The sequence below is a fragment of the Anomaloglossus baeobatrachus genome, chromosome 3, assembly GCF_048569485.1.
Source record: "Anomaloglossus baeobatrachus isolate aAnoBae1 chromosome 3, aAnoBae1.hap1, whole genome shotgun sequence".
Classification (NCBI taxonomy): Eukaryota; Metazoa; Chordata; class Amphibia; order Anura; family Aromobatidae; genus Anomaloglossus; species Anomaloglossus baeobatrachus.
The window spans coordinates 186,858,696-186,874,322 of NC_134355.1; the positions used below are offsets into that span (position 1 = coordinate 186,858,696).

General features: G+C 44.8%; 1 protein-coding gene across 4 annotated transcripts in view; it reads left to right on the forward strand.

The window, feature by feature from the left end:
* ERMARD (ER membrane associated RNA degradation) overlaps positions 1–15,627 on the forward strand; it is a 179,984-nt gene that overhangs the window by 110,094 nt on the left and 54,263 nt on the right. For 3 of the 4 annotated variants that reach the window (XM_075339637.1, XM_075339636.1, XM_075339639.1), the window contains 2 exons: positions 3,080–3,159; positions 14,227–14,343. In XM_075339637.1, coding sequence (XP_075195752.1) covers positions 3,080–3,159; positions 14,227–14,343 — 197 coding nt within the window. The remainder of the gene's footprint in view (positions 1–3,079; positions 3,160–14,226; positions 14,344–15,627) is intronic. The other variant, XM_075339638.1, reaches the window with a different exon arrangement.

Below are 15,627 nucleotides of genomic sequence, written 5' to 3' on the forward strand. Positions count from 1 at the left end.
AGGAGTGGCCCGTTACTGAGCTTGAAAAGGTTTTACTGGTCTTGATGTGTGGGCACGCAAAGCACCCACTACATCTGAAACAACCTCTAAGCTCAGAACGTAGCCAGCCACTCTCTCTAGGGCGGACGAAATGGCTGTGGACTACCCTGTCACCGATAGAGCGACCCCTCCTGTAAGTGCATTTTGGATGGCTTCCCACTACATCACCAATGTCCACGTCCATTCTCAAGATAGGCCAATGCCGTTCAAGGATCTTGCGTATCTCCGTGGACCCATTAGTGAAAGTGGAAATGAAACGAAACTTGCCATCTGCCGTCTCGTTCTTTTTAGGCAAAGGTACCAGCAAGTTAGTCCTCTCCCTAGATTGTGCTGTCTGAAATGCCTGGGAGAGGACATGATCAGGGTATCCCCTTTCTCTGAAACGGTTGCGTAGATCTTCAGCTTGTTGGGAGAAGTTCAAAGGGGTAGAACAGTTCCACCGTGCCCGCAGATACTGTCCCCTGGGGATGCCTGCCCTAAGAGGTCTGGGGTGGTTGCTCTCCCAACGTAGGAGTGCATTAGAGGAGGTAGGTTTGCGGAATGTATTGGTCATGATGGTTCCGTCAACGTTTTTGGTGACCAGGATGTCCAAAAAAGAGAGCTCTCTCTCATCACTTTGCGCTGTGAAGCTGGGGCCGAGAGGATTGTGGTTGATGTCGGAGATAAATTGTAAAAACGTCTCCTTGGTACCCCGCCATAGTACGAACACGTCGTCTATGTAGCGGGTCCACAATACAATCTTGTCCAGATCATAAGGGGAATCCTCCCCAAAAATAATGTGGGCATAACCTACATTTGCATGGGGAGCGTAGCGGATATGCGGCGTGTTAATGCACGCTGCTCGGGTCATGTGGCCGGACAGGTGACGATTTGACGGGTGGCGCCTGAGTGACGTTAATCGCCTGTAGACGGGTCACCTGACTGGAACGCACGGAGACGTTACCGTCATGACGTCTGCCTGTGGTGGGTGTTACTTCATCGCCTTAAACCTCTTTGGGCGTATATGTAACTGGTTGTTGTGGTTTCTAGGGGCGGGGATTTGTATGCACGTCCTCCACTGTTAGTGGACGGATGCTCTCGTGGGTGGAGCCTCTTTCGGCCTTCCTTTTATGGTTGGTCTGGCCTCTTGGGGGTGTCGCCTCTCCAGCATGGGGGCGTCTTTAGTGAGCCTCATTATGACAAGTGGGGCGATGTCTGGTCCGCCCACAGGATATTTAAGGGCGGCAATTCTGAAAGCCCAGTGCTCTATGCCAGGCCCGGACACACCATGCTGGAGGTCCGTTTTTCAATGAAGGTAGGAACATGTTTTCCTTGGAAAATATACTTTGCGACTTCTTTGTATACGTTTGTAGATTCTCTATTCTGATCATACAGTTTATCTTTGCAGCTTTAATTTCTTGATCACAGTCCCTTGATGACTAAGCGAATTAAGAAACGCGTTGGAAGGTCTAAGTAAGTATCAGGTCAGATTGTTGCCAACTGAGGGGTATTGTGAGGCTAACTTGGTGCCCCCCCCCCTCTTTTGGACAACTTGTCTTTGCTTCATATATCACAGTGAGACCTATGTTATGGTCATTGATTACTGTGGATTACTGTTTATGTATTATCTATGAGACAACTTCACACTACTGTCTCAACTATTGTCACTACGGTGGAGGTTTTCCTACCGGGTACAACTTGTCCTAACTTGGTAATAGGAGGAGCTTAACATCAGCTCTAATTATCTCGGTTAGTTTTACAACCATTTATGTTGTGTGGTTTATAAGTATTTTAACTTAACCATTAAAGGTTATATTTTAATTGTGACCACAGTTCTATAACACCAATTTTTGCTTTGCTGTTTTTTGACCATTGGTAAGCAAAGACACATTTATATATTTATTTTGAAGGTTTTAAAGTGCACTCCTTTGGAACCCATCACCAAAATCCTGAAGCTTCTATTGTCTCAAAAGGTGGCTTTCCATAGCCATCATGTCTATTAGTAGGGTTTGGGAGTTGGCGCCGCTTTCTTACCACACTCTCTACCTTGTTCTTCATCAAGACAAAGTTGTGCTGAGGCTGGTTACAATGCTCCTCTTCAAGGTTGCTTTGGCTTTTCACCTTAATGAGGACAATGCCTTACCTTCTTTCTGCCCTGCTCCATTTCATCCGATTGAAAACAGGCTGGATAGTGGGAATGTTTGATGGCCTTACATTATTACTTGTCAGACCCCCCCCCCTTTAGGCAGTTTGATTCCTCATTTGTCCCGCCAAATGGGCCCCGTAGGGGTCAGGACGCTTCCAAAGTGACTCTCTTTCGCTATACATAAGCAACCATTGTTCATGCTGATAAAATTAGGAACATGGTTCCCCTGTTTAGCATAAGGGCGCATTGTGTGTGGGCAGTGGGGGATTCTGGTGGGGTCCGTCATGAGGCTTAGGGCCCTGCAGCTCTGACAAAGCAACTACCTGGACAGAGCTACATGCCTTTATGAAATTTTACTGGGTCCACACTTTTGCCTCAGCGGATATTAGCTTGGGCAGGAAGATTCTGCAGGCAGCAGTGCTTCAAGCCTCTGCTTGAGCCTCACTAGTAAGTTCTATGATTTCAACAGAATGCTTACCTTTTTCTTTTCCCACCCCAAGGACAGCTTTAGGATGTCCCATAGCTCTGTGTCCACCAATGAAGTGACCGAAAAATGTAGAGGTTTGGTACTCACCTTAAAATCTGTTTCTCTTTAGTCTTCATTGGGGAATACATATCCCTTGCCTGGGTGCCCGGTTGGGCGTGTTTTTACGTTGCTCTTCTACTACTGCTTTATCATTAAATTGAGTAGGCTGATTCCATCAGGCAAGGTGGTACCAAAAATCTAGTTTTTGCTGTGGACATTCAGATATTTAGACACATTGGTCCTTAAATAGGATTATATATGGGTAATGCATTCAGTCTTTGCGACCCTTTGTGCTTTCTTAAAAAAACAGATTCTAGAACAGAATTTATGGCATATTCCACATTATTTCTATTAATTGCAATAACCACCCAGTTTCTCACAATTCACAGGCTTTAAAATGTTGTGAAAGTCTTCAGAAATGGGACTTCCTTCCAGTTCCCTCTCTCGGTCATCCCAGTAAAACTACAGAGTAAGTAATTTTGTTTTTTTCTTTTTGTAAAGGAATCAAAACAGCTCCTTTTTAAATTTGTATATACTTTTTTTTTCTGCACTATTTGCATCATAAAAGAACAAAGAACATTTTACTTGGTGGGGAATTTGGATATACAGTCACAATTTTTAGCACTGTTTAATATGAAACTAATAAGATGAGTCTAGCAACTGATATATGTTGCCCAATACTTGGCAGCATGTAACAGACATTGACTGTATTATTTCAGCCATTCATTTTTATCTCTAAAACACTGCGGCATTCCAGAGAAAAACATAGTTTAACCCCTTTACGGCGGCTGTACGGAATCAAACCGTGGCAGGAAAGTATACTTCTTCCATATCGCCTTTTTAAAATGGCAAAAAGAAAAAAGTGAATAGCGCCCCCCAGCGTCGGGAAAGCTCCAAGGTTTCAGCTTCTGGGGGTGCTGAGGCCCTGCAGATCACGATTCGGGCGTTTTTTTTTTTTTGTTTTTTTTTCCAGTCCCCGATCACATGATCACTGTTACACACCTTATAAAGATAGTCACGCTACAGTAAATAACAGCGCCGGTAAAAAATGATTTCTCTCCCACCTGCCATGATCAAACATGTCAGATGAAAGATAAATCTCCTCCCCTGGTGAGGCCAAAGTGCCCTCGGTCCCCCTCCCCTTCCCCTCCTGATGATCTAAAATGACAGCGCGAATGCTGCTTTCATCCTCCTCCTCAGATTTCTGTTGCATGTGACATGTCAGATGCGACAGAAAAGTTCTCGCCAGGTCAAACCACGTCTCACCCTATCACCCACCGGTTTTCCCGTTAACTCCTGCAGCGATGATCCCTGCGATCCCTCCTCCTCCTTCTTAAATGATGCCAACCGCATGCACAGAGCGGCTGTCAGCCGACTCCCTGCGAGCAGTGACACTGAACTTACTGCAGCTCACACTGCCGTGCTGTGGACCCAGGTAGTGTGAGTGCAGTATTCTCAGGTCACTGCACCCACACTCTTCACATGGAGAGCCTACACTTCCAGAAAATGGAGGATACGTTCCCTGATCCTGCCCCCCATATTCTGGAATGAGGGTTACTGAAGGTCTTACTGCCGTGGCGTGGACAAGGGGGAGTGTGAGTGCAGTATTCTCAGGTGACCGCACCCACACTCCTCACATGGAGAGCCTGCACTTCCAGAAAATGGGGGATATGTTCCCTGAGAACTGCTGATCAGTAGTTGTGCGGGATGTTGGACCCTGGCATATCATACATTAATGACCTATCCTAAGTTAGACCATTGATGTTAAAGTAGTGGACAACCCCTTTAATAGCCCCCAGGCAGCATGTATCAGCTGTCTGGTTCTCTTTAACACAACAGAATCTGTTTCCATTGGGTGTGGCATCCTAGAGACTGTGAGCCGACTTTTCATCCCAGAACTCCTGGACAGATCGGTCTTGTAAAAGCTGCTGCAGTTTTGCTTACAGTAGAAGCTGTAATGACTAGGCAGAGGAGTTGCACTGGAAGGGAAGGAGGTCAGTCTAACATGGCACAACGGGAGAAGACTCTCGTGTAATACAGATTTTGTAGCTGTGAAGTTAGAGCGCTTTGCACTAATAGATAACAACGTGACTACAGGAGCAGGTGAGCCCGAGAAAGAGCACTTGATAGACAGGCCATTAGGGCTTGCTTACACAAGCCTATACATTGGCCGAGTGCTATCCAATGTTTTATTGGATAGTACTAGGTCCAATGTTAGGATATGGGGCTATGATCAACACTTTTTTTCTCATGCCAATCCAGCATGAGAAACAAATCGCAGCATGGTGTGATTGGTAGCGTATAACATATGTCATGCACCCATTCAAGTCAGTGATGCATGCAAAACATCTCACTGCACTCAGATATAATCCGAGTGCAGTCCAATTTACGCTGAAACCGACAATGGATAAGTTGTGACAATTACGTTTTCAACCTTTTCCTCACCTGTGGGTGGATTCTCGCATACGAGAGAATAGGGTTACAGTAAGTAACACTTAGCTGAAATTCTGATCAAAGTGTGATCAAAGTATCTTTTGCATAATTAGGCCGAATCTCTCGTATGGGAGATCATATGCCCGTGTGACCCCAGCTTTAGCATGTGATGGGGGTGGCAGTGAGGTTTCAGCCTGCAGTGATGCAGTTATGTCTCCGGGAAAGATGGTGCAGAGCTAGAAAGTGTAAATTACTCCTGAAGTGCAACATGCCTCCCTTCAGTTAACAGGGAAAGAACTCTTATGAGGGCTCACTACATGAGTGTATAACACGGACAAGAGTTATCCAATATTTTATTGGACAGCTCTCAGACCAATGTTAATGTTATACTATGGGGCAGTGCTGAGCAGCGCTTTTTTTGTCATGCCAATTCAGAATAAGAAAGTAATCACAGCTTGCTTCGATTGGCAGCATATATTGGACAATGCACACCCATTCAAGTCTGTGGGTGTGTTGAAAACATTGGACTGCACTCACATGTAATCCGAGTACAATCCAATTGACATCAACAATGACAATGGAGAAGATGGAGAATATGGAGAAATTAAGTCCTCCATCTTCACCACCTGTCCTTTGATTCTCCTATGCGAGAGAATCAGATCACAGTAAATGACACTCTGATCAGAGTTTGAGCCAATTGTCATTAGCATAATGGGGCCTATTTTCTTGCATGAGCGAATCTATGGCCGTGTGAGCCCAGCCTTACAGATGTGTTTTCAGCAGTCTCACTGAAATATAACCCTGGCCAGTCTAAATTCTTACATGGGCACAGTGAAATCGGATATTTTCCTGATAAGGGATCTAGAAAAAGCATACGAAAAGATAAAAGAATTAGAGGGAAGAGTAAGTGCTAATGAAGATCAGATACCTCCTGTTTTGAATGATATCAAGGGAAACTTAAGGTCCAGTCACACTAAGCAACTTACCAGCGATCCCAACAACGATAGGGATCGCTGGTAAGTTGCTAGGAGGTTGCTGGTGAGCTGTCACACTGCGACGCTCCAGCGATCCCACCAGCAACCTGACCTGGCAGGGATCGCTGGAGCGTCGCTACACGAGTTGCTGGTGAGCTCACCAGCAACCAGTGACCAGCCCCCAGTCTCCTAGTTACAGCACACATCAGGTTAATTAACCCGATGTGTGCTGCAGCTAAATGTGCACAGAGCAGGGAGCAGCGCACAATGCTTAGCGCTGGCTCCTTGCTCTACTAGTTACAGCACACATCAGGTTAATTACCTGATGTGTGCTGCAGCTACATGTGCACAGAGCAGGAGCCGGCAGCACAGGCAGTGAGAGCGGAGGAGGCTGGTATCAAAGGTAAATATCGGGTAACCAAGGACAGGGCTTCTTGGTTACCCGATGTTTACATTAGTTACCAGCCTCAGCAGAAGCCGGCTCCTGCTGCCTGCACATTTAGTTGTTGCTGTCTCGCTGTCACACACAGCGATCTGTGCTTCACAGCAGGACAGCAACAACTAAAAAATGGCCCAGGACATTCAGCAACAACCAACGACCTCACAGCAGGGGCCAGGTTGTTGCTGGATGTCACACACAGCAACATCGCTAGCAACGTCACAAAAGTTGTTCGTTACCAGCGATGTTGCTAGCGATGTTGCTTAGTGTGACGGGGCCTTTAAGCTGGGTTCACACATGGCGACAGCGACAACGACATCGCTGTTACGTCACCATTTTCTGTGACGTAACAGCGACCTTGTAAGTCGCTGTTATAATCGCTGCTTAGCTGTCAAACACAGCGACGCAGCAGCGATCATAACGTCGCTACATGTGCAGAGAGCAGGGAGCCGCGCACACTGCTTAGCGCTGGCTCCTTGCTCTCCTAGCTACAGTACACATCGGGTTAATTAACCCGATGTGTACTGCAGCTACATGTCACAGTGCAGAGAGCAGGGAGCCGCGCACACTGCTTAGCGCTGGCTCCTTGCTCTCCTAGCTACAGTACACATAGGGTTAATTACCCGATGCTTACTGCAGCTACATGTGCACAGAGCAGGAGCCGGCACTGGCACAGTGAGAGCGGCGGAGGCTGGTAACGAAGGTAAATATCGGGTAACCAGGGAAAGGTCTTCCCTTGGTTACCCGATGTTTACAGTGGTTTCAGCTTTCCGCAGCTGCCAGACGCCGGCTCCTGCTCCCTGCTCGCTTCATTTTGTCGCTCTCTCGCTGTCAAACACAGCGATGTGTGCTTCACAGCGGGAGAGCGACGACAAAAAAATGAAGCTGGACATTCAGCAACGAGCAACGACCTCACAGCAGGGGCCAGCTCGTTGCTGGATGTCACACACAGCGACAGTGACGGGACGTCGCTGCAACGTCACAGAAAATGGTGACGTAGCAGCGACGTCGTTGTCGTCGTCGCTGTGTGTGACACCACCTTTACAGTGCTTTACTATACTTCATAAGGAAGCAGATGAACTAGAAAATAACTATGTAGAAATAACACAAGACCTATGGGTTTTCCAGAAAAAAATTGAGTGTCAACACCTTTTGAAAAGTTGCTAATTAATACTTTTGGAAAAGATAACTTCTCACCATTGCATGGCCACACAGACTACCTTTCCGACCTCCTGTAAACTTAGAGATAATATATATGTATACATTGATGGCAGGAATATATCTGTATTTCCAGACTTTTCAGCAGATGTACAAAAGTGAAGGCACAATTTAATGTGGTTAAAGGGATTTTCCCACAAACAAAATTCATTTTAATCAATAAATCTTGGAACAAAAATAAGTTCCACAATTAGATGTGTTAATATTAAATATCCCTGTGCTGAGATAATATTGTCAATGAGCCACTGCTACGTACAGTGTAATGGATGTGTCCGATCGTGCGGGGACATGGTCTGATCATACCACATCTCCTGGACAGGGGAGGACGCGAAAGAGAATATATAGATGGGACAACATGGGATCACAGCTAATTCTTTGTAAGGTAAAGCATTTCCCTGCCTGTTTTTAAGCAATGTTTTACCTCAAAGAAATGAATAATTTGCGATGCCATGTTGTAATGTATGCTTTTGTTTCCTCCTCTGCCCAGGAGATGTGGTATGATCAGACCACGGTCAGACACGGCCATTACACAATACATAGCCGGGAATATTTATAAGATTATCTCAGCACAGGGACATTTTTTTTAAGCACATGCAATTGTGGAACTTACACTGACGAGCAAAAAGGTAACAATGTTTTGAACTTTTGACGTTCAGGCTTCATATTTTGACATCCACTAAAACTTTGAGTGTGAGTCTACCTTCATTTATAGACAATCATCTTAGCTAGCTCACAAAAAAATTTGACTTGCTTGCAACTATTTAGCGTATGAATAGTTATGTAGAGTCTTGTCATGTCACTGCATTGTTACTGTTTTGCTCCTGATGTTTGAGAAATCTTTTTCTTCCTGTATATTACAAATTACAACCTGTCCTCACATTCCCAAATAGCTGAGTGTGTTATTAGGTTGATTTCTAAGCAGAATGCCACTGGTTTGAATCATCATGTTTGAGAAATCTTTTTCTTCCTGTATATTAGAAATTACAACCTGTTCTCACATTCCCTAATAGCTGAGTGTGTTATTAGGTTGATTTCTAAGCAGAATGTCACTGGTTTGAATTATCGAGCAGCTATGAAGAAGATTGCCCAAGAAAAGAGTAACGGCATCATCCATCACATCAATAGCAATCTTATGGCAAAGAAAATTCCTAATTTGCCTCCTATGAATGCCATAATCGTAGGAAGAATATGAAATGACTTCCATCCATCCATTCAAAAGCCAAAAGGTGGATGTCCAGGCAAAATATTGGAGTCAATAAGTCGCTCATCGTCTATCAGTTCTAGTGCCACAAACACGGCAATGGAGCTGGCTCATATGTTTCGTAATAGTGAGATCACATACATCCATGCAAGCATTGTGCGAAATGTACGTCCCGCTCATCTCCGCCCCTCCGCTTCTATTGGCCGCCTGCCGTGTGACGTCGCTATGACGCCGAACGACCCGCCCCCTTAATAAGGAGGCGGTTCGCCGGCCTGAGCGACGTTGCAGGGCAGGTGAGTGCATGTGAAGCTGCCGTAGCGATAATGTTCGCTACGGCAGCTATCACCATGATATCGAAGCTGCAACGGGGGCGGGGACTATAGCACACGGCATCGCAGCATCGGCTTGCGATGCCGAAGTGTGCAAAGTGCCCCTAAGGCCTCCGACACACGTGCCGCCGGTCCATGTGTGCCATTTTTTACACGGACCGGAGACACGTGCACACGGGCTTGTTTTTCACATTCGAGGCTAGCGAGTCCAGATTGCCCTTTCTGGATGTCCTCATTGAAAGGACTGATGACGGTTGTATTACCACAAGTACCCACCGTAAAGAGACGGCGACAAATTCGTTGCTACGGTGGGAGAGCAGTCATCCGCTGTCCCAAAAGAGGGGCATCCCCAAGGGGCAATTTTCTAGGATAAAAAGAAACTGTTCCAATAAAGAGAAATGTGTGCTGCAGTTTAACGACCTTGAGGGTCGATTTCGCGAGAGGGGTTATCCAACCGCTGTCATAAAAAAGGCACGTGAAGAGGTTGATAAGATCAGTAGGCCAGCTCTGTTATATCCACCACCTAAACAGGATGACGTTACAGACTTAGTTCGATTTATCACAACATTCAATAATGGATCAAGGGCCATGAGAGAGGTATTGGAGAGACATTGGTCCATCTTGAAGATGGACCTTGACATTGGTAATCTGGTACCAGAAAGACCACAGATCACTTTTAGACGAGCCAGATCACTACAGGATAGATTGACCCATAGTCATTTTGTGGATAATAAGAATACTGGATGTGATTGGCTTAGAAATAGTCTAAAAGGTTGCTATCGTTGTGGTGGGTGTGTGGCTTGTAGTGTGGTCAAAACGGGCAAGAAATTCTGGAGTACCAACACAGGGAAAGAATATGGTATTCGTTGCTTTGTAAATTGCCGCACTAAGGGAGTCATTTATAAGGTCACATGCTTGTGCGGTCTGGAGTACATAGGGAAGACTAGGAGAGAATTCAGAAGAAGGGTGGGAGAACACCTGAGAGACATAAGGGTTGGAAATGATACCCCCTTGGCAAAACATCTGAATGTTCATCATGGGGGTGACGTCAATCAAATTACTTTTCAAGGGATTGACGTTGTGTCCCCATTGAAGCGAGGGGGAGGACTGGGATAAAAAAATCCTCCAAAAAGAATGTAGATGGATTTTTCGACTCAAAACGGTCCATCCCCATGGTCTCAACGAATGTATTTCCTATGCACCCTTTTTGTGAGACTAGTCTCTTAATGATAGATAGGAGGGATAGCCACCGAACGAGCGGGGGTGCCATTCACCGTCCTAATAGGGCGCCGACCTCCGCAGCCAGGCAGGGCTAGAATCATTAGACTAGCATAGCAGGTGATGGAGTTGTTAGTTTCTTGTACTGTCTTTCCATCTTTGATATTCATTTTATGCATCTAATGCCAGGCCCCTCCTTTGGGTCATTTATGATGGCTCCTTTTACACCCTAGCCCCATGTTCAGGTATCCAGTGTCAATCCCCAAATGCCTCTCTCAGGACCATTATAATGATCCATTGCTGATGTTTAGAATTGGTTGGTTTATTATCCGCCACTACCTGTTGTTGTTTTTTATGAGAGCTTCCTTTTTATCTCTGCACCGGTATCCATACAAATTTTTTGATTTGCATAATTTCGAAAACAGGACTATGTCATCTGGTACACAAGGCGGTTACGCCCGTCATTAAAATCGTTGGTTTTTCTGATTATCCCCTTTGGGTGATGTACGGTTAATGCCCATCGCCCATATCTTTATATGTCAGGGTCAGTCCGATCACGGACCTAGCGCATGCGCACTGGTGTGTTGCACATTGCGCTATCCCTACCTAAGAAAAGAAGGGGGCGGACCGCTGGGCGTCTTGCACGCCCATCCTCGTGTAATCATACTGACACGGGGAGCGCGCCGGAAGGTTCTGATGACCACTTCCTGTGGGACGCAATAGCGTTCCACGGATGCGTTCCACCGGGCGGAAGTGGTGGGCGCGGTAACGGAAGTGATGTCAGACGCCAGGCGGCAGAGTGATCATTTAAAAATATTGTGCTTCTAAACGGAGGTGCACGGCATACAGGACTAACGCCGTGACCACCTGGTGAGTCACTCTGCCTTTTCTTCTATGGTTCCTTGCATATGGAGGGAGGATTATGTTTGGAGGGCTACAGCTAAAACCCTCTTATTTCGTAATAGATAACCCAGTTTAGGTCTACTCCTTTAAGCTCCCCTGATGAATGATACACAGGAAACGCGTCGGAAGGAGGAGAGTCTGGGAGAGGAGAAGTGGGTCTATTCATAAGGGGTCCTAGACCGTTTTGATGAAGGTCTTTTTGGATTACGCCGAATATGATGACACACTGACACTCTGGGAAACAAGACACCAGGATTTGGGTGAGATTGTTCCCTGATAGAGAGTATCAGGTTAACCTATGGTGATTGCATCCCTGGTTATTGTTTTCCAGTATCAACCGGTTGTGAAATAATCACTAATCACACTGGTAGCTGGGGTCTAATTAGGACTTCTTGCTATTATTTTACTGGTGGTTAATAATCTGATGGATGACGCTGCTGTTAATAATATCAACATAGTGTGAATAAGCAGCTGTGTTATATAAACTGCACATCCGGTTGATTAGTTCATATTGCTATAACACCAATTGTATTTAAAGTGTGTTTGCTACCTCACAGGGTCTGCTGGTTTCCCCTTGAAGTTGGGAGAATCCCAGCAGGTGGTTCATTCCCTGCATTTATTTTACTTTTATGCATAGGCAAGGTGATCCTTCCCTATTTTTAAAGGAATTAATAAAAGTTATATTTTAGGTATTATTGCTGTATTTCTGGACTGGGTTTAGGCTGAATTGTACCTATGGGCGTTTTCTGCTTAAACTATGAAGTCTGTTCCTAATTTAACAATTGAGAAGATTCTCTTTTGTTTCTTGCATGGGAATAGGCATCCTTTCTGCACTATTTTCTGAGGACGATTTATTCCTAGCAAGAAGGGAGTTTTCTTTACTCCCAGTCTGATTAGGAGTTTGTATTTGCACAAGAATACCTGATATAATGAGAGGAAAGACCATGTGGTCTTAAGGTATTTTTGTTTATCAGGTGTTGGTATTTTTTTTAGGGTTTTTACTGGCTGCAACCAGTAATCTTTTCCATCCTTTTTGTATTTAGCTAGCAGGGCCTCACTTTGCTTAACCCTATATTAACCATCTGTGTGCTGTCTTTTTCCTTACATCACTGTTTTTATATGTAGGGGGCTTTACTATTCTTTGGGCTTCTCTGAGGCAAGATCCTCATTTCATCTTTGAGGCTAGTTAGTTTCTCCGGCGGTGACGAGGCGTCTAGGTAGGTTAGGAACGCTCCACCGCTACTTCTAGTTGTGTATATGTGGTCAGCAGATTGCAGCCAGCTCAGCTTCCAAATACTCTTGTGCATTATTTTCTACCATATAGGATTTTTGCAAGATCATTTGCAGTGGTCTCGTGACCATAACAGTCCACAGTAACAAGTCGCTTATCACTATCAAAAACATTTTTTGCATATACCACAAATAAATTCTACTATTGCATGAACTTTTAGAGAGTGCAGTGAATTATTAAGTTGTGATTTTTTGGGCTACCCCATTTCACGTGCACCTCGACTCCTTCCGAGTGCAGAACCATTCTCTTTACTATCACAAACTCAGTGACATCACAGTTCATCAGACATTTCGGATCTTGCGCTGCCCTTTGTGTGACCCGGCAAGAGCGGTGATAAGCATTAACGTTACTGATGTTATCACCACTCGTCATAGATTCGGGGACCAGTGTGGGAACGCCATGGACTACATCAGAGCTAAGGGGATTTTTTTTTAATAATAAATTGGTAGATGAGGCACAGTCTCTTATTTTTATTTCTGTACCTCGCTTTTCATGACTTTCAAGTTCTCATTTGTGGACTACATCAGAATCATTGCAAAACAGGACTGCCGCGGAAACACCATCACATGTCTCAACGCTGGCAGGAAGCTAGCCAGGTCTTTCACCGGGAAGGAACAACTATGGGAAGGGCAGTCTCCAGTCAAGAAAACCGCCTATGCCAAAACATGGTATCCATCCACAGACAGCTGTTTCGGGGTATTTGCCCCTCATCAGTGTGGAGTAGGAAACTGGCTAGTGGGAGCAATGCCTAGTAAAAGACTACATAAACAAGGATGATTGACCTTAGGGAGATCAACATCAGTTTCCTTGACTGGAGACTGCCCTTCCCATGGTTGTTCCTTCCCGGTGAAAGACCTGGCTAGCTTCCTGCCAGCGTTGAGACGTGATGGTGTTTCCGCGGCAGTCCTATTTTGCATATTTTCCCAGGGGGCCTTGTTCTAGAATCACTGCGTTGAGAAACACCTGAACTTGATGCCAGCTGACACTACACAGCTGACATCAACCCCATAAATTATTACCCCGATTGTCACCACATCCCCAGCCTGATAATACCAGCTGGCATTTGTTTGCTTTACATTGGCTGGTTGTCAAAAATAGGGGGGACCCAACGTCGTTTTTTTAAAAAATAATTGAATTATTAGGGTAAGCAAGCCTTAAAACACCCTTTTGTGCTAGGGAAGACCCAATAATGCAATGCGGCCAGCCAATCATAGTAATGCCAGTAGCCAACACGGCTACAGCATTACCGTGTATGGCAGGCAATCCCTGCATATTGATTAGCTGTCTAACAGCTGCCAAACATGCGGGGCGTGGACTCGAGCATGGCATTCAAGAATCCACAATATTTGGCTGATTAACGAGGGAACCCAAGCACCCTGATGCTCGAATTAGTAATGAGCAGTGTCAAGCACGCTCACTCATCATTAGTGCTTAATAAAAAAAGAAACAAACATATGATTTAAAAAAAGAAAAGAAGTAAAATCTGTTTCTATGGATCTGCATTAATAATAACTCATGATTTTTCATTAGGCTTCAGGACAACATGGATCCTTCTCTGTCTTTTTTTACTGAAACAAGGAAGATTCTCTCTCTTCTACATCTACAAGGAACGGCCTTCTTTACTACTGAGGACTGCTGGACAGACAAGTATATGATCCATGTTAACTGTAATATTGTAAAGTTAGCTTATTCTAGGGCATCCTGCCTTATAAGAATAGTTGCACCATTGATATAGAAAGAAGAGCCAACTAAAAATTTTCATTGTCAGATGTGAATTCAGGAGTAGTGATGGCGAACCCCCCAATGTTCGGGATCGGGAGCCTCGCCCGAACTTTTTGTAAGGTTCGGGGCCGTAGATAACGCGAACTTGCGTCTGAACCCCGAGCTTGGACTTTATAGTTATGGGATGGGGCAGGAGCCTTTAAAATAAAGAATATAATTAATAATAAACATTATCATTATACTTACAGGTCCCTCGACGCGTCCTGCAGACCCACTATCTCCTGGCTGCTGCTGCTACTGGATCTGATCATCCGATCACTTCCGGCGCTATTCATTGCACTGCTCGTCACTTAGCACTTTTCGGCCGTGTTCGCGGTAACGTCAGGGTTCACCGAGTCCATGGCTGAACCATGGACTCGATTAAACTTTGACTGGCTGCCACTGTGCGAGTCTCGCATCGGTATCACCCGGCACGGCGCAAACTCTCCTGACAGGAGCAGGTCGGCTGCATATATTTCCACGCAGCTGAGGCGCTCCTGTCAGGAGAGTGTGCGCCGTACTCTCTTTCTTCCTTTTAGACCACTGTCGTAGTTCTCCTATAGAAACAGAACACGCTACATGTGGAGCCCACAACTTGTCCTGATCACCTTGTGTTACATCAAAATATGTATAATAGACTTTTCGAACAAAATCTGTAATGTTCCTTCATTGTTTCTTCACTACAAAGTCTAATGACACTAAAAGTATCCATCAAAGGTCACGCAAAGAGGTCATAATATGGTGCAAGAAAACGCCTATGGAGTCAGTGTTTAGAAAAAATTCCATCACATACAGTTTTTCACATATTTTTACTGATTTCAGCTATCGAAAGTATATAAAAATCACTTATTTCTTTTCAAACAATTGTACCCTTGCAGACCGGTGTTACCTTTCTCTATTAAATCCATGAAAAATGTAGCGCTGGGGCCGTGTTTACATGTAGCGCAAATGCTGTTTTTTTTTTCTACTGTTTTTTTTCTGCTCATTTTCTGCTGGCATCTGCACCACGCAACAAAATAACAATATTCTCTGATTATTGCATGTGTGCTGCGATTCTTTTTTGTTTTCCGCCTTATTTGATGCGTTTTTGGTGCAGAAGTAAATGTGTTTTTATTTTTTTTAATTCTACTGGAAAGCTTTGATTTTGCACTTAAAACGATTTTTTTTTGC